The sequence below is a fragment of the Mytilus edulis genome, chromosome 13 (genome assembly GCF_963676685.1).
Source record: "Mytilus edulis chromosome 13, xbMytEdul2.2, whole genome shotgun sequence".
NCBI lineage: Eukaryota > Metazoa > Mollusca > Bivalvia > Mytilida > Mytilidae > Mytilus > Mytilus edulis.
The window spans coordinates 51762845-51781379 of NC_092356.1; the positions used below are offsets into that span (position 1 = coordinate 51762845).

The 18535-nt window shown below is 31.6% G+C and overlaps 1 protein-coding gene across 1 annotated transcript; it reads right to left on the minus strand.

Annotated features, from left to right (window-relative positions):
- Nucleotides 1-481: 481 nt before the first annotated feature.
- Nucleotides 482-12878, minus strand: LOC139502038 (uncharacterized). The gene is made up of 3 exons (XM_071291358.1): nt 12785-12878; nt 1363-1522; nt 482-707 (listed from the first exon to the last, which is right to left on the minus strand). Exons 1-3 carry the CDS (start codon nt 12831-12833, stop codon nt 578-580), a joined length of 339 nt encoding a protein of 112 aa, XP_071147459.1. The 5' UTR covers nt 12834-12878; the 3' UTR covers nt 482-577.
- Between the last annotated feature and the right edge of the window lie 5657 nt (nt 12879-18535).

The following is an 18535-nucleotide window of genomic DNA, read 5'->3' on the forward strand; positions in this document are numbered from 1 at the left end:
AAAACCAAATTTTCACAAAATTTTACATATGACCTTTGACCTCGATTTTAAAAAAATGTGAACATATCAAGTCCTGACGACAGGCATATTATCATAGCACACGATTTCCTCTTTCCAATGATATATTATGTAGGTGTGTGTTCGGTGGGGAGATTAAATTCCAAAAACATCTGCCTTCAGTCACCGCACTAATTCTCCTTATACTGAAAAACCTGTATAAAATCCATGTGATAATCACTTCCACCTTTTCGGTATTTGAAAAAAAAAACCATCTGCTTTATACCCACGGGATTTTGTATAAAACTGAGGTGTCATTGACGTTAACTAGTTATATATTCTATCATTTCTATGCACATACTAACCGTTTTTAAATCATTTATTCAAATTTGATTATTAAGCTTTTACTTAAGGTTAAACTATTGTTGGTATACATGGTTATCTCTTCGAAATTCCATGCAGTGGATCAAGAAAATATTCATCAAAATGTTTGACTTCTTTAATTGCAGGCTACATTAAATATGATTTATAACTTTTTTTAAATAGTTAATTTCATGTCACGGTGTGTTCGATCCAGTATCTATTGTCCACAGCAGCAATAGTTTGGACCACAATATGTCGCATCGCAACCATGTAACAGATAGCGATGTGCTGCAAGGTATTTCAAGGTGGACCTGTTGTAAATGTGAACAGCGTCAAAACAGTGGTATCTGAAAAAAAAATTTGTTCACAATTATAGTTTATCTGTTAAGTGAATGAACATTTGAATTGTGAGAATGTTGTGCAGCCATTTCAATGCATGGTGTATAATTCTATGAAAGCAACCATTATGTTTTATTTCATTACCAGTTTTTCTCCTGTTGATATCTTGAAATTCTAGTCAATTGATATGCGAAATTAACAAAAGAAGTTTACCGATTTGTGTCCGGTTAATTCCACAAAGTTGTGCGTTATTTGCATTTTAATGTCTTAAATAGTAGCGATATAGTTGCACTTAAATTTTAAATACCCCCCCCCCCCCCCCCCCCAAAAAAAAAGAAAAAAAAAAGAAAAACCATTGGCCAAATTTAAGAGTAAATGTGTCAAGACAACTTAGAGCAAATATAAAGAAGAAGGATACAACTGTTGATCTCATTAATTTAAAAGTCGGGCAAAATATTGGAGATTTTTTTTATATAGTTTTGATTGAAAATATAGGTACATTATGGTGATTACATGTCGAGGACACAAGAAAGTAATTTTTCAGAGTAGTGAGTAGGAATAAAAAAGAATTTCAAACATGTAGTTGTCAAAAACCTCAATTCTTAATTGCGGGACTCTTACTTCAAACTTTCTTGACTTGCCAATACGTCCCATAATACTTACGTTGCACCTTGTTCTTTGCAAATGTCTTTACACTTCTTTCCTGGATTCCTACATGTTCTTCTAACCGCAAGAACTCGCCCATAGAATGTCATGGAACCGTTAGTTTCTGCTGTGCAAATCGCAAGGGCAACTTCATCTTTACTATATGATAGTACAACTCCTGAAATAGTAATCAAAGAAGCATTTCGTTAAACAAAAAGTAAAAAATATTCTGGGTTTAAAAAAAAAGGACAAAGTACTGTTCTAGTTCGCACCATCGTGATTACCCAAATAAAACCCTATCGTAGATGTTGAGAGTTAAAATCGAACCAATATTTAGAATAAAGTCTCGTTATAGAAATCAACAAAATGAAGAATTTGTTTTTGTTTTGAAAACATTATGAACAATCTTTCCAAATCAGATTCTATCCTTTTTTTTACATATCGAAAGATGACTGATACCTTCAAATATTTAATTTGAAATGGCAGAAAATGGCAATATCATCAAAATCACCGCCAAAATAAGCCTTGTTCATATTTCAAATATATAGACGTCGCGTACGGTGTTGGTGATAATACGGGTTTTACTTTCTAGTTCGCCTTTATTGCATTTGTTAGAAGTTTCGGAATTGATAACTATATACATGTATATATCAAAATGTGCGTAATTAAAAGTAGAAATGGAATATGCCTTAAAATCAATACTTTTATCATTTTGTTACTCAAATGATCCCTAATAACACTGATTTTGAGCGTGTAGACAAGTAACACCGCGACATATGATCAGCGTTGCTTTGAAGTTATTCTTGTCATTTTTTAAACTTATTAAAAAAAAGTTGTACTGCTAACAAGGGTAGTCTTTGGTGTTAATGGTGTATGTTTTATTTATGACGTCATCGTTAACTGGACGCGTCTGACCAGGACGAAAAGTTCACTTTGTTTTGTGGTCAAGCCGAAAATTGAAAAAAAAATATGGATAGGGGTGAAGTTAAGAGTGATTTTTAAAGGTAATTCAAATAGATTATTCCGAAAATGATATTTCTTTTTATTCCGTATATAATAAGGAAAAAAATTATAAAAAGTTGTGTTACAACATTTGAAAAGATCGTGGCAGAATCAATGATTTTTTGAAATTTGTATTTCTGTCACAAAACCCAAATCTCGCATATTTTTTGGAGCTCTTCAAAATTCGAACGAATGCTGCAGATCCAAACCACAATTTACATATCCACCCTTTCTGTGTCAAAATTATACAATAAATATACAACTTTCTATGTCTTCAATTAGTAAGTATTGTTTAAATTATGTCCTAAATTGTTCATTTTATTAAATCCGTTGAAATGTCACACTCGCCGTTTTCTGACGTTTTGGCGTATTTGTTAAGTGTCTTATGAAAAGTAATAGGCAGTTGCATTCTTTTCTACGATATGAAATTTTATTCAAACGTGTAAACTTTTTTTTTAAGTGTATGAAAAAAAAATATGTCGTTTTAAGTTTTAAGTGAAAATATTGAAAAAAAATTTAAACGCGATCTCTTTGTTTTTGTCTAGTCAAAATGTCACAAAACGCCGTTTTTTACATTTTTGTTACAAGTATGATAAGTCATATTATACAGTTTTGAAGGGGGGAAATTTTGAAATTATAATAGCACAAAAAATACTATATAACATTAAAATCTACTGTTCAGGGATTTTTTTGAACCCATTTTCGATCACATGTCGGAAGTATTAACGACACAGTCAGCGACTACTTTTGTCTAGTCATAATGTCACACCATGCTTTTTTACATGCGAGTATGATAGTCTTGTGAAACAATTATAGTCCGTCGGCAGGGGCCGATAAATGACTGACCCGTGTTTTATTAAGAGAGAGCAATATCTCTTGCACATAAAATTCACCCTTTTAGATTTCGGAAAGAGCAGGCTAAGGCTACAAGGAAGTACTCGCACCCTCAAAGTTGAAACGGATTAATATAAGTTGTAATAACTTGTTTCCCAATCCACTATAAATAAATATGTTTAAACTAAAAGAAAAAGCAGCAGAAAAGACAGTGGTTTAAACTTGTTTTTTTTTAAATATCCTGTTTCAATCAAAAGAAAGAGAAAATATCTTTGCTCCAAGGGGATACTATAATGTAAATGAATATTATTTTTCCGTTTTATTTTAACTGTACTTAAAAAAAATGTGTGTCACTTTTGCATTTCGGTTCTATACGTAGCAAGTCAAGCAAACCGCTCATATAAATTATGCTGTATGATTGAGCTGCACGAAATAAAAAAAAGTACGACGTTATTTATACAATGCATGAAAAATAACGTCTAAATAACGTTACCAAAACTAACACCAACATCGTATACTGTAATTTAAATAGAACATTTAATTTATTTAAGAAAAATAATGTATGGTCAGAGATTGACGTATTATGTCAAACATCTTTCATTACTATGCAATTTCATCAGTAATTGTGACCTTTAAACTATGAATTCTAAATTCTTGTTTGTTATTTTGGCATAAAGAAAACTGCCGGTAATAATTTTCCTATTGATATTCGTACGGGGCGCCGAATGGGACTCGTATGATTTTGTACTCGAAATTCAATTTTGTACGGACAAAAGTGAGCTTTGTTCAACAAAAATGAGTTCAGTTTAACAAAATTTGTAGCATACTAAAAATTTAAAATTTTGTCATACAAAATTATCTTTCAGTGGACAAAAGTTACTTTTGTCATGACAAAATTAATTTTTGTAACACAGACTTTTTTTGTTAACTAATTTGAAAATTGGGCTACAAAAGTCAATTTTGTATGCAAATTTGTTTAGTTTGGATTCTGTTAACTAATTTGCATACAAAATCGACTTTTGTGACACAAAATTGACTTTTGTGAGACAAAATTGACATTAGTGAGACAAAATTGACATTTGTGAGACAAAATTGACATTTGTGAGACAAAATTGACTTTCGTGAGACAAAATTGACAAAATTTGTCTCACAAAAGTCAATTTTGTCTCACAAAGTCAATTTTGCATGCAAATTTGTTTAGTTTGGATTCTGTGAACTAATTTGCATACAAAATTGACTTTTGTGAGACATTTGTGAGACAAAATTTACTTCAAAGTTTAAAAATTCTGGAAAAAGGGGGGCCAAAAAGGGCCCTTATCATACCTTGTCCAAATTTACTGATAAACAATAAAATTTATATAAAATGGGCATGGTAGAATCAAGGAGGTATTAAAACCGTACCAATAAAAATAAGTTGAAACTTCAAAAATATTTGCCAAAAAAAATAAAAAAAAAATAAAATAATTAAGTTTAAAATTAAAAAAAATAATTGCTTAAACGTTGTTAAAGTCATATGAAACGAGTGAGTGGTGGAAAAAAATGTTTATCTAATTCTTGAACCAATGCATGTATATATCATAAACTAAGTCCTCTGCATGTGCACGATTTTCTCATTTTTTACGCAAATATATCGTATAATCGTCATTTTTTTTTCTCTCTCTGTCTGTTATGATTTAAAAAATATGGATGCTCATTAAATATCGTGTTTTGAAGTCGAAGTTTACCGATTGTCACCTTATAGTAAACAAATAACAATTTAGCACGTGTTTAACATGCATATATATATATGTACAATCAGATTTGTTTATTTTAATGACAGATCCATGCGTATCTTTACCGGAATTTTACGAGGAGGGTTACGCTCAGGTAACTATGCATACGGAAAATATGTCGGCGAATTGCTTCCTGGAATGAAGCAATTAAAAATAAGATAACTTTTTGTAAATGTGGACAAATTAAAGAATTTTCCTCAGAAAAAGTATATGTACATAAGTTAACTTGTATAATGAAAACTATCCATTTAGTAATATAAAAACATATGTATATTTTTTTTAATTGGAGGTTTCTTATGACTTTAAAATTCCAAAATTATTACAATTATATAGAAATATTTTAAGAACTATTAAAAGAATGTCTGTATAAATGAGTTTTCAGTTTTTCTTTAACTGTTAACATAATGGATGTTTAGATCACATGGCAAATCATTCCACAGATCGGCTGACGCTTTGTCGAATCTTCTTGTCCCATATGTTTTAGTTCTTACACGTGGGTTGTTAAGTTCATGGCATTTGCAGATCCAAGTGCTCGCATTGGTTTGTATATCTGAACGAGTTCTTGTGTGTATACCGGTGCCTCCTCGTGCAAAGCCTTGCATGAACACATACACAAGAAGTTTATACTGGCAACGATGTATTCCGGGTCTTAATCAAAAGATATCATTTTTGGGATACCGTTTATACGAACAGAATCTTACGCTTTCCCGATTTTTGTTATTTAATGAAAATAAAAACCTAGGTCCACAGGGCGCAGCTTTATACGACCGCAGTGGTCGAACCCTGAACAGTTGGGGCAAATTTGGTCACAAGATTCAAGCTTGATACTGTCTGAATTTGGATTGTGATCAAAGTTTTGACATAATATAGGTTTTTGTCACAATATAAATGTGGTCAAGATCTAACAAATCTATTACACAATACTATGCAATTTCTTCTCTAAACTTTTGAAAACAAGCAGTGTAAGGGAGGTAATCAAGTAATCAAACACATAACAGTATTCTTTAAATTTTAATTGCATTACCTCCCTTACACTGCTTTTAAATTGTCTAAATTGTCCTTTAACCAGAAAAATCCTTGTTTTACCCCTTTTTTGCCCCTATTTGCTTAATGATTTGAGCCATAACCCCCATAACCATCCCTTTGTAGTATGGAAACTAGTGGTATAATTTCAGGGAGATTTATACACTTAAACACAAGTTATTGACTGAAAACTACAAAAATGCTTATTTGAGGCCCTTTTTTTAACCCCTCACTTATAGAAATCCCCCTCCCACCTTGGAGCAAGGACCCCAAAACTCAATTCCAGTCTTTCCTTTGTAGTAAGAAACCGTGTAACATAATTTCAGAGAGATCCATTCACTTAATTAAGGAAGCTCGCGGGTACAAAAATTTCGGCAAAAAAATAAACATTTGTATTTTCATTACAAATCTTATTTATTACACTATTAGTTATTAATTTATGATATGGTCCAAAAATCAACCAAAAAAATCGATTCGGTTTGGCCCCAGATGACTTTTAAAATGTGTTTATCATGGAAAAAGCTCCAAATTATCTCCCTTTGGTGCAAAAAATGCCATTTTTGGGCATTAAAATTCTAATATCTTTTTTAACTCACCGGTGACCTATATTTTTATTATTGTTTTCAAATAAACTAAATAATTGTAAAATTTTAGCGATTTCTGTAATTTAGTTCTTTTTTTATTTCGATATTACCTTTATTTCTCCTATTAGATCAACAGAACTCATGAACTCGACTTTAACAGTCACAATTTGAACAAAACGTTGACTTTAACAGTGCTTATTTGACTACGGGTATGTTCTATTTACTTATACTAAAGTAATTATCCTGAAACCATCCGTCTTCGGACGACGCTGACCACGACGACGACATGATACTAATATGAGTTATTGAACCTGATCATGACAGACGTCAGGAATTTTGAGTAGACAAAAATATGATTTAAAGTGTAATTAATGGAATATATCAGAAGTAAATTTGGACTTAACTAGTGCAAATAGGATTATTCTATATTATTATATGTGCATATTAGCAAAAAACTGTCGCTGAAAGAAGTTTTCATTGTTTTCATTGGTATGAGTAGACGAATCCAGAGAAAAGGTAAACAACATTGTATACAAAGACACATGAGCATAGTTCAAACGATCGTTTAAATCAATGTGGACACATATATATATAGTTTACCGTTATGACGAAGAACAGGCGTCCTGGTCAAAATAAAACTATTAACCCTTCTTCATCAAAATATAATGACCCTACAAAGTTACCACAAAGCAACGACACAGCAACGTTACCACAAAAAAGCGACTCAACGAAGACAAGTAGCACTTCAAATCCACAAAAGAAACGTAAAAAAGACGAGGTTTCCGATAGTAGCGCTTCACAATCTACTTTAAGCCTGGACAACAGTAAAGTAGCTAATATTGACAAGGAGGACTCAATATCGAACACTATGTCTTTCGCCTTATCTTGTATGAACAGTTTAAATGAACATACCTATGCAACCCCGAATAAAACAGCAGGATATACACATCAGCTTGCTACTAGTACACCAATATATCCGCCACAGTATTTACAATATCCACCACCCCAACCTCAAAATGTGCCTAATCATGTACCGATGCTATTCCAAACCCCCCTCCAAACACAGCAGTCTCCGCCGTTGTTACCTCATCAACAACCTAATGATTTTAGTATGATATTAACGGAAGTACTTAGCCGACTGAACGGTCTTGACCAGAAACTAGGTCGTCTCGATGAAATTGATAAAAAACTATTAAAGCTTGACACTGTTTCAACCAACTTAGGAAAAATAAACAACCAAGTGAAAAATTTAGAAGGAAATTTAGCTACAGTTAATAAACGGTTAGGAGATGTTGAGAAAAGTTCAGTTTTTGTAAGCGGCAAACTTGACGATATTACGAAAGAGAATAAAAATAGTATGGCAGTCTCAAAAAACCAAAATAAAATTTTGCACGAGAGAATAGCTTCAATCGAAAAGCAAAACGTTGTTTTTAAAGCGGAAATTTCGAAAATAGCAAAGGAAAAAATATCTAAATCTGACAATATTAGTTTAGATTGCCTAAATGTTATAAAAACAGATAACGAGCGCTTGAGATCGTCCGTACTAGACTTGCAGTGTCAAAAGCTGAACGAAAATTTAGTTTTTAATGGTATTGACGAACAAACGGGTGAAGTAACTGATGACGTAGTTAAAGCCTTTGTTAGAACTGAGCTCGAGATCGTTCGTGAAATTCATATTGTCAAATCTTACAGAATAGGAAAACATTTTGATGGGAAAATAAGACCAATTGTTGTCAAATTTGAAAACAGGAATGATCGACAAGACATTCGTTTTGCAGCCCCAAAACACCTAAAGGGGAAACCTTTCGGAGTAAATGAACATTTTCCCCATGAAGTTGTGAAAATCCGTAAAGAGCTACTACCAATACACAAAGAAGCACGCAAGCAAAATCTCAAATCAGTACTTAAACGTGATAAATTGTATATTGATGGTGAACTTTTTGACAAATCCAAACACAGTCACTTAATAAAACAGCCTGAGGCTATGGATGAAGGGGGCGCTCAAGGTGGTGGAAACGGGAACTAGGACAGACGGGAAGTTTTCTTACCAGATAGTAATATTAAATTCCTAGCATGGAATGTCAACGGTGGTTTGCAGAATAAACTGGATGATGAAGCTTTTGTTAGTTATTTAAAAACTTACGATATTGTTATACTTTCGGAATGTTGGATAAGTAATGATTTTACTTTTGACATAGAAGGGTTTATGTGTAAACCAGTTCCGAGAAATAAATCAAAATGTACGCAAGGCGGTGGATTATGTGTGATGATAAATACCATATACAGTCCGTATATTTCCTTTATTGAATCTATAGCTGATACATTCGTGTGGTTAAAATTCGACAAAGTGCTATTTGATTTTGATCAGGACTTGTATGTATGTGGTGCCTATATACCCCCAATTAACTCAAAGTACCATACATTATACGAGTGTGATATTTTTCGATTAATGGAAGACAACATAATTTCATATTCGTCCAAAGGAAAAATATGTCTTGTTGGTGATTTGAACTGCAGAACGTCAAATGCCTCTGACTTCATTGAAGATGATTCAGTCCATATAACATTACAAAATCAACTACCGAATCTATTTAATTATAGTAATGACCATTCGTTATCTACACGCATAAATCCAGATACTATATCCAATGATTATGGATCGAAACTAATAAAATTATGTAAATCGACAGGATTAAGGATATTAAATGGTCGTCATAAAGATGGATTATCAAATGACTACACATATTGCGGCCCAAAGTCATTTTCAGTTATTGATTATTTTTTAACAACTGTTGATTTATTCAGCACTATTGACAAATTTATTATATCCAGCTTTACGCAATTTTCTGATCACGCAAGTTTGCACCTAGAAATAAAAATCAAGAATGTGAATTTTACGGATGAATTAATTACTGATTGTGAACCTGATTATGGAGTTGAAAGGAAAACTTTTAAATGGAGGGATGAATACAAATCTCAATGCAAAGAAACATTGGCTAATAATATTGACAATCTCAACTCATTGTGTGAAAATTTAAATTTTGAATCACAGGATGGCATAGATAAAACTGTTTCCGACTTCAGTGAATTTTTAAATGGAATCATGTCTCCTTACTTTAAAGTTAGGCCAAAAGTGAGTACGTCTAGGAAGAAACAGGACAGAATTATGCCCGTAATTGAAGACAAACCTTGGTTTAATGATGAATGTAAACGTCGGTATAATCTTTATAAAAAATTTCTAAATGTGTTTAACCATAGCAAGTGTAGTACACATCATCTGAACTTAGTAACAGCAAAACGAAATTATAAATCACTTGAAGCAAAACTGAAACGGAATTATAAAAAGCAACAAGGAAATATGTTAGAAGGCTTAAAGAGACACAATCCTAAATTATTCTATAGAAAATTTTCATCTAAGCGTAAAGTTAAACCTAAAGCTACGGGGAAAGAATTTTTTGATCATTTTAAACGAATAGCGTCCGAAATTAATTCAGAGGAAAATTCAAGAAATGGAAATTCAAATAATGATGAAATACCGGTATATGAGGAATTAGATTGTGTTATTACCAATAAAGAAATACTATGTGCTATATCTAGTTTAAAGAGAAGTAAGAGTCACGGTATTGATGGTTTGTTAAATGAATATTTCATCGAATTCCAGGATATGTTGATGCCAGTGTTTAGTAAATTATTTAATGGTATATTGGTTTCAGGACTTTTTCCAGAATCATGGTCTATTGCAGTTATGGTACCAGTCTTCAAACGCGGTGACCCAAGTGACCCGAATAACTTTCGAGGCATAAGCCTAGTCAGTTGCTTAGCCAAACTTTTTACACACATTATAAACAATAGACTAATTAAATGGGCAAACACGTATGATACAATAACTGATGCTCAATTTGGATTTAGAAACGGACTTTCCACTGTTGATGCAATTTTTGCTCTGCAAAGTATTATTTCAAAAACATTGTCGGAAAAGAAGAAACTGTATTGCTGTTTTGTTGACTATACAAAAGCTTTTGACACTATTGATCGAATGAATTTATGGTTTAAATTGTCTAAAATTGGTATACAAGGAAAATTACTGTCTGTTATTAAGTCTATGTATTTAAATGTCAAATCATGTGTTACAATAAATGGGTTTTATACAGATTTTTTCAAAAATAATGTTGGTTTAATGCAAGGGGAGGTATTATCGCCCATTTTGTTTGCTTTGTATGTTAATGATTGTGAAATGGAGTTTATAAACAATAATTGTAAAGCTGTAGAGTTGAAAGAATTAAGTTTATTTTTATTAATGTATGCAGATGACATGGTCATTTTTTCGGAAACCAAAGATGGTTTGCAAGAGATGTTAAATGCATTGTATATTTATACCAAGAAATGGAAATTAACTGTAAATATTGATAAAACCAAAATTGTAATTTTTAGAAATGGTGGCGTAGTAAAGGATGAAGATAAATGGTTTTATGATGATGTACAAATAGATATTGTTAACAAATTTACTTATCTAGGTATTGTTCTTAATTTTAATGGAAAATTTGCTGTTGCACAAAAAAAAGTTGCAGAACAAGGTAGAAAAGCTATGTTTTGTTTATTTAGTAATATTAGACAATTTTCATTTAATTATGCCACGTTATTGTCATTATTTGATACATATGTGAGTAGTATTCTATGTTATGGTTCTGAAATATGGGGTTTTCATAAAGCGCAAGACGTAGAAAAGATACATATTGATTTTTGTAAAAGAATTTTGAATGTTAAAACAAGTACACCAAATGTCATGGTCTATTGTGAACTTGGAAGATTTCCAATGATAGTAACCAGGAAATTACGTATATTTAAATATTGGATAAAAATTTGAATAATAACAATTGTATATTACATGGTTGTTACAATTATTTATATGATATGTGTTTAAAGAATCCAAATGACAAAAATAACTGGGTTTGTAATATACGAAAGGAATTGTTCCATCTTGGTTTAAATGATTTGTGGTATTCACAAAATTCTTTATGTAAAGATCATATTATTGTTATTAAACAGAGACTTTGTGATATTGTCAAACAAGAGTTTGATGCTACTTTAGAAAGTTCATCAAAATGTTTTTTGTATAGATATATGATATCCAATTTTTCTTTGCAGTCATATTTGTGTAAACCCATACCCGATATTTATAAAAAGTGTATTGTTAAATTAAGATTGTCATCACATAATCTAGCTATAGAGAAGGGAAGGTATTCCAATGTTAATAGAAACCTTAGAACCTGTACATTGTGTATTGATGATATTGAGGATGAAATGCATTTTATTTTATCATGTCCATTATATTCTAATCTGCGTGAATGTTTGATTAAACCATATTATTGGCGTAAGCCATCTGTTTATAAACTGTTACAATTATTAAGCACTACTAATGTAAAAGACTTGTGCAACTTGGGAAAATATATATTTAGAGCACTGAAGCTCAGAAATGACTGTTTTTAGCAAATATTTGCTCTTTGGAATTATATTTATATGTATTTATTTTATGTGTATTTAAAACTTCTGTCTGTTTTGTCATGATCGTATATTTTTGTAATATATATTTAGTATATATTGATTATACATGTACCTATATGTTGTAAAACATTTGGTTAATAAAGAATTGAATTGAATAATATAATACGACCATTTTTTTCATTTTTTTCAGTCGTATAAAAAAACGAGCACAAGGTATTCGTATTGTCACTAGATTTTTATTTATGAACATATTGGGTTTAAAAGCAATGTCTCATATTGTTTCAGTTTTAAAATAAAAATCACGAACATAATTAGTCAAAGTTGTCTGGATTTGCACATAATCCACATTAGTGGTTAAAGTTATGTGGTCAATTTACTCTTATCATAGAAAGTAAAAGGCTCCGTTAAATAGATTAAACTTCCAGTAGACACCATTCCCCATTTAACTTGGAATATGGATATTTTGCTTAGATGGTCAATCAAGTAGAAGGATTAAATGTGAAGTTGATGGATCAATTGATGATTGCTTTTAATAACACCAGCGGGAAAAGGCCTATATCGCGGCAAGAGCTACATGTATTTCGAATATTTTAACCGTTGTGAAATGTCTTTAAAATCTCACAAAAGGTCTTTCAATTTTCTTCACGTGAATGCATCGATATTTTGGTGTTAATGGTCTTTAAAGCGTAAAGCAGAACCAAAATTAAATAAATATTAACTTACCTTTCAGACAGCAAAGGAAAATCAGTACATGCCATATCAAAGGAGACATTTTGCAGTGTTCAGCCTTCAAAAATCACCATTAATGAAAGTTCAAATGATATTATCAGATTATTACATGGCATTTTTCATATCGCATGTATTATCAGCCCTAGGTTCAATATCAGCCCAAGAGCCGCACGGCTCGAGGGCTGATATTGACCGAGGGCTGATAATACATGCGATATGAAAAATGACATGTTATGATCTTTTTATCATATGCTTCAACAGTAGAGAAAAATAACAGATTCATATATTGATCCTTTTACGTGGTTCCCGAAGTTTAAAGAGCAAAAAAGTTCACGGCCGTCGGGCCTAAAATTTGATACATTCAATATGAAATCTTTCTATCATATGCCTCAACAGAGAGAGAGAGAGAGAAAAAAAAACATTTTAATATGGACGAATCAGCAAAAAAATAATTCAACAATATACCTAATAATCATTGTTTGGAAAAGTCAACTTTTTAAAGAAACTTTCTAAATTATGTTTCAGAAAAACTTAAAAAATGCATTTATTAAATAATTTGTTTGTTTTTGTTTTTGTTTTTGTTTTTTAATTTTTTTTATTATTTTAAACAATATACTTTCCAGTATTGAAATAATTGTTTTGTACACTACTTTGTAATGTTTTTCACTGAAAACGTAGCATTGAGGTGTATTTTCCGGAATTGACCGAGTATTACCGGAATGCCATGTGATAACGTTACGGAAAGGCATGTGATAACAATCGAAGCATGTGATTAACTTTTCATATCAGCCCGTTAAGCACCGATTCAAAAAATATGGAATTTACGTCAATTTCATGCTATTATCATACGGTAAAATTTATATGTTATTTAGTCTAAGTATATGATAAATATATATATACATGCTAAACCCTACTTAAAATGAAATTGATATTGTAGAATGACATTTAAATTGTAATGATCTATATACTACTGACAAATCAACGCACGTATAAGATAATTAAGAGAAAGGGACATTATTGTCTAAAAAGGCGAAGATACTGGCGAGCGAACGAGGCGAATTTTTTTAAACGATCTAATTCAAAGCCCCCGATTTTTGTACGCACCTTCCCTCGGTAATCCACCACTAGGGAGTGAACCCAATTTTTAATAAAGAACTGCAAAATATGCCCGTTAATCGTTTTCTGTTCGTTTGTCAGCAAATTATGGAATCGGCGAATTAAACTGCAATACCGTTCTATTGCAGAACGATACAAAACTTATATTGCATTTCATGTTCTTGTACAGATTTTGCATTACTGATAAACTGTTTAAAAAATGTCTACATATCGTATTGTTTGAGGGCATACATATTGGATACAGCATTTTTTTACGGTGCATTTACACAAAATCTTCCACACTTTTCATTAACGAAAGTATTGAGAGACTCATTTGCATACCATGAGATGCTATACCCGTTAACTTACCCTTCATGTCGTTCTGTTAAGCTGGATGAAGCCAATGTAAACAGTGATCCTTTTTTACCAATAGAGAAGTCTTATGGATTCTAGCTACACTTTGCTTCAAAATATTCGTACAATTTAATTTTGATTATGATTGAAAATTGAATATCTTTTTAAATACTTTAGGTATATATATATGTATTGGTTGGTTGCATTGAAGGATACAATATTTGTACATAAACCTCACCGAAGACATTGTAGGCGAATTCGGACAATATAATTTGTACTGTTAATGTAAATATTAATTGTTCCACGGTAAAAAAAAAATGCATAGCAAAAAGACTGAATTCCAAGGCAATTAAAAAGGGGTGAGTCCATACAAACTAACGAAATCAAAAGCAATCAATCAACGGGAAATAACTCAATCTTTTATAATGTTTTATCAGAATGAATGATTCTGACAAGCCAGAAAGTTACGTTTAGCAAGAGAGTAAAGAGAAGAATATGTTTTCATCAAATATGGCGAAGTGAGGGCATGTAACACAAAAACAATATCACTTTTAATAATAATATATCCATACCATATCAACAGCTAAATACAGGATACTCCACAACAAAATATAAAAAAAGACAAGTACAAGTTTTGACAATCGTCAATCAATGATTAAAGCTCGTCTACAGCCTTATATGGTTTGGTACAGGAACACACAGAATTATGCCGTGTAAAACATGATTGGGAAACCGGCCAAACCATTCCCATACTAGGACATCAGATCGATTCATTTTGAACTGCTACGTATTGTCAAAAGCATTTATCAATATTTTGTAATTTTTTGTTGTTGATGTTACTAATGGACAGTTCTTTATACTCGAATATATAAGGCAATAACGCCATGTTTCATTGTAGCAATGTCAAGTACTGAATACCAAAGTCCATCAATGTACCTATGAAATACACGCGACTCCATATACATACAACCGAACAACTATCCCAACGTTTTGTACGCGTAAAAGAAGTTTTACTTATAATTATTTCATTTTTCCTATATATTCTCAACACAAAAGTATATAGTTTGATAAATTGCCATTCAAAAAATGGTATTATTTTACGATAACGACTTCATCTGAGGGAATATCAGCTCACTCTAAATAGCGGGCTCGCTTGATATTCTTGCCAATATAGTCTATATCAAAACCAAAATATGTCATTATTCTATATGTATTAGAGGTGTGTATAAACATTTTCATGTTGCTCGGTCCTTGGATTTCACAAGGATTTGTATAGTATCCTCAAGTTCTGTTGTGTTTTTGTATTGGTGTTTGTCTTTCGATTATTGTGAAGGCAGTCAACTGTTTTTTCGACAAATGAGGTTGAATGTTCCATTTTAGCCTCTTCTTTTCATAGTTGGTTTACATCCTAGATTTCACAATATCAAGTTTACGAAACCATTCAAAGCCAGATTATTTAAAAGTGTATTTAAGATTTCAATATGCGAAGTTGGTTCTGACAGTCATTATTTTAAGTGTAATTTTTGTTAAAAACATGCAATAGACTGGGTTTTTTTTAGCTATGGGGAAGCTCGAAATCAGGCTCGTAACCAGGAATTCCCCCCCCCACCCCCCCCCCAAAAAAAAGGGGGGGGTGGTATTTGGACTCACGAAATCAACTTTCACAGACACAATTCAAACAGAACCTTGACGTTGAGTGCTTTTTTTTCAAAAGGGGGAGGGGGTCGGACGAACCGAATGTAGGACAGAAAGTCACAGGATAAAAAGTCACAATTCATTTTTTCTGACTATTTTCATTGAATAAAAAACGCTTATTTCTACAAAAAATATTTTTGTATTTTTCTTGAACTATTGTATAAAATCTAACTTTGTAAACAAAATTTATCAAAAAATATCAAAGTAAATCAAATAATTGTTAAAAAAAAACAAAATCAAAGTGGCTTGGCACTTTAATGGCTTCATTGTGCCAATAAATCTTTCTTTTGCATGATTAAAATTAAATAAATCTTCATTTATCAAGTATAATGACACATTTCCTAAACTTTAATAGGAATATATGCATTAATAAAGGGCTGCGCTTTAGCGCATGATACACCCGTTGCTCTTTTAAATCGTCGTTTATGCTTTAAATGAATTTATATGATCAACTAGAAATATTTATATATACAAATCAAAAGGGATGTTACATTTATATATTCACCAAAGTTTCATAAAATCCCCCTTTTTTAAGTATAAAAATTCATTACTTAAGAAAATGTAAAATCTAAAATTTAAAAAAATGGAAAGGGAGCTTATGTCAATAGATATAAACAATTTATCAAAGTTGCATAAAATTTTGTGAAAATGTTAGTTATTGTCCCAAAATTGGAAAATCCCCCCTTTTTTAAGTATAAAAATTCATAACACGGAAATGTAAAATCTGAAATTTATAAAAATTGAAAGGGAGCTTACATCAATAGATATAAACAATTTACCAAAGTTTCATGGACATTGGTGACGCCTTTTTGAGTTATTGTCCGAAGTGTTGAAAATCCCCCTTTTTTATGAATAAAGCCCCATAAATCCAAAACTTAAAATCTGAAATTTATAAAAATTGAAAGGGAGCTTACATCAATAGATATAAATAATTCACCAAAGTTTCATGGACATTGGTGAAAGCCTTTTTGAGTTATTGTCCGAAGTGTTGAAAATCCCCCTTTTTTTATGAATAAAGCCCAATAAATCCCAAACTTAAAATCTGAAATTTATAAAAATTGAAAGGGAGCTTACATCAATAGATATAAACAATTAACCAAAGTTTCATTGACATTGGTGAAAGCTTTTTTGAGTTATTGTCCGAAGTGTTGAAAATCCCCCCTTTTTTATGAATAAAGCCCCATAAATCCAAAACTTAAAATCTGAAATAAAAAAAAAACGAAAGGGAGCTTACGTCAATAGATATAAACAATTCACTTAAGTTTCATGGAAATTGGTGAAAGTGTTTTTGAGTTATTGTCCGAAGTGTGGACGACGGACGGACAGACGGACGGACAACGGTATACCATAATACGTCCCGTCTAAAAGACGACGGGCGTATAAAAAGTAAATATTTCAAGAAATTTCTCTTATATATTCTAACAATTGTCAACATATTATTTGTGACTTTTTGTCCTACCAAATTTGTGACTTTCTGTCCGTTTACCGGACGAACCACCGAGTCTACGGGTATGAATATATATTATATGGACCATCTTTGTGCAATTCCTAAGATAAATGAGAATTTATTCAAATAAAATCAGCTAAAAGTTTCGAGACATGCCAAACAGTCCAACCTATCCTGCTTTTTAAACAACAAAATAATTAACATTATTTACCGTATCAACTTTACTGTGCCAAATTCACAATTCAGCAATGTGCGTCTTTTCGATCGTTGGCAGCTCAATGTATATTAGTCGATAACCACCAAACAATACAAACTTTGAAGACAATATAACCAAATAAAGACCCAACATATTTCATTCCTGAATTTTAAATGATCAAGTGCAAAAACCACATATTCTGAAACAATATCTGTTCATTTTATGATTACAAATAACAATTAACATTTTGAGCTTTATTACAGCTTTGGTGTTAATCAAATGTTATGAAATGTATACACCATGCTTGTAATCGTCTCATGGTTCACACAGCGTGAATCCTGCATCTGTTGTCTGTACACATATTCCAGGTCATTTAGTTCTTCAGTCAACTACATGTAGCACTCTTCTGACCAGACTATACTGATGACTCATTGACAAAACAATGTTTAAAGCCAGGTCTAAATAAACTGTTTACACCAATATATGTCTTGTATTTATGCAATTACATCACAATGCAAGTGTTGAAATTAAAACGACAATTTTAAGCAAGTAATTTAGAGTTAAACATTCGAAGTCAATGAACTATCACTCAAAGTTCAGTGTCTATTAACCTTCATCGAAATACAAATGCTTGTAAAACTGAATTCCTTTACTTGTAAGCAATATTCTTTTCAAACAATCGTTGTAAACCACATTTTTCTTCAAAATTATTGAAACGAATATTTAGGGACAGGTCCATTGAAATAAGTTATGCAAATGCTAATACAATTGCAAAATAATATATGCTTCATCTCAGACTTATCTAATCACAAACTTTAAAATGTTTACCATGCAAAACATTTCTGGTTAATTGACCATGATTGCAGGGAAGGAACCAAATATTGACTTTCTGCTTATGGGTACTCCATGATCATTAAATAGCTCATTGTTGACACTGCATGCCAAATTCCTTTTGAAA

What these genes read in the sequence shown, in the direction of transcription:
- LOC139502038 (XM_071291358.1), bottom strand. Translation starts at nt 12,833, where the DNA reads ATGTCTCCTTTGATATGGCATGTACTGATTTTCCTTTGCTGTCTGAAA. An exon ending in TTTCCTTTGCTGTCTGAAAG is followed by an intron (nt 1,523 to 12,784) that starts GTAAGTTAATAT and finishes TTACTATTTCAG; the next exon opens with GAGTTGTACTATCATATAGT. An exon ending in TGCAAAGAACAAGGTGCAAC is followed by an intron (nt 708 to 1,362) that starts GTAAGTATTATG and finishes TTTTTTTTTCAG; the next exon opens with ATACCACTGTTTTGACGCTG.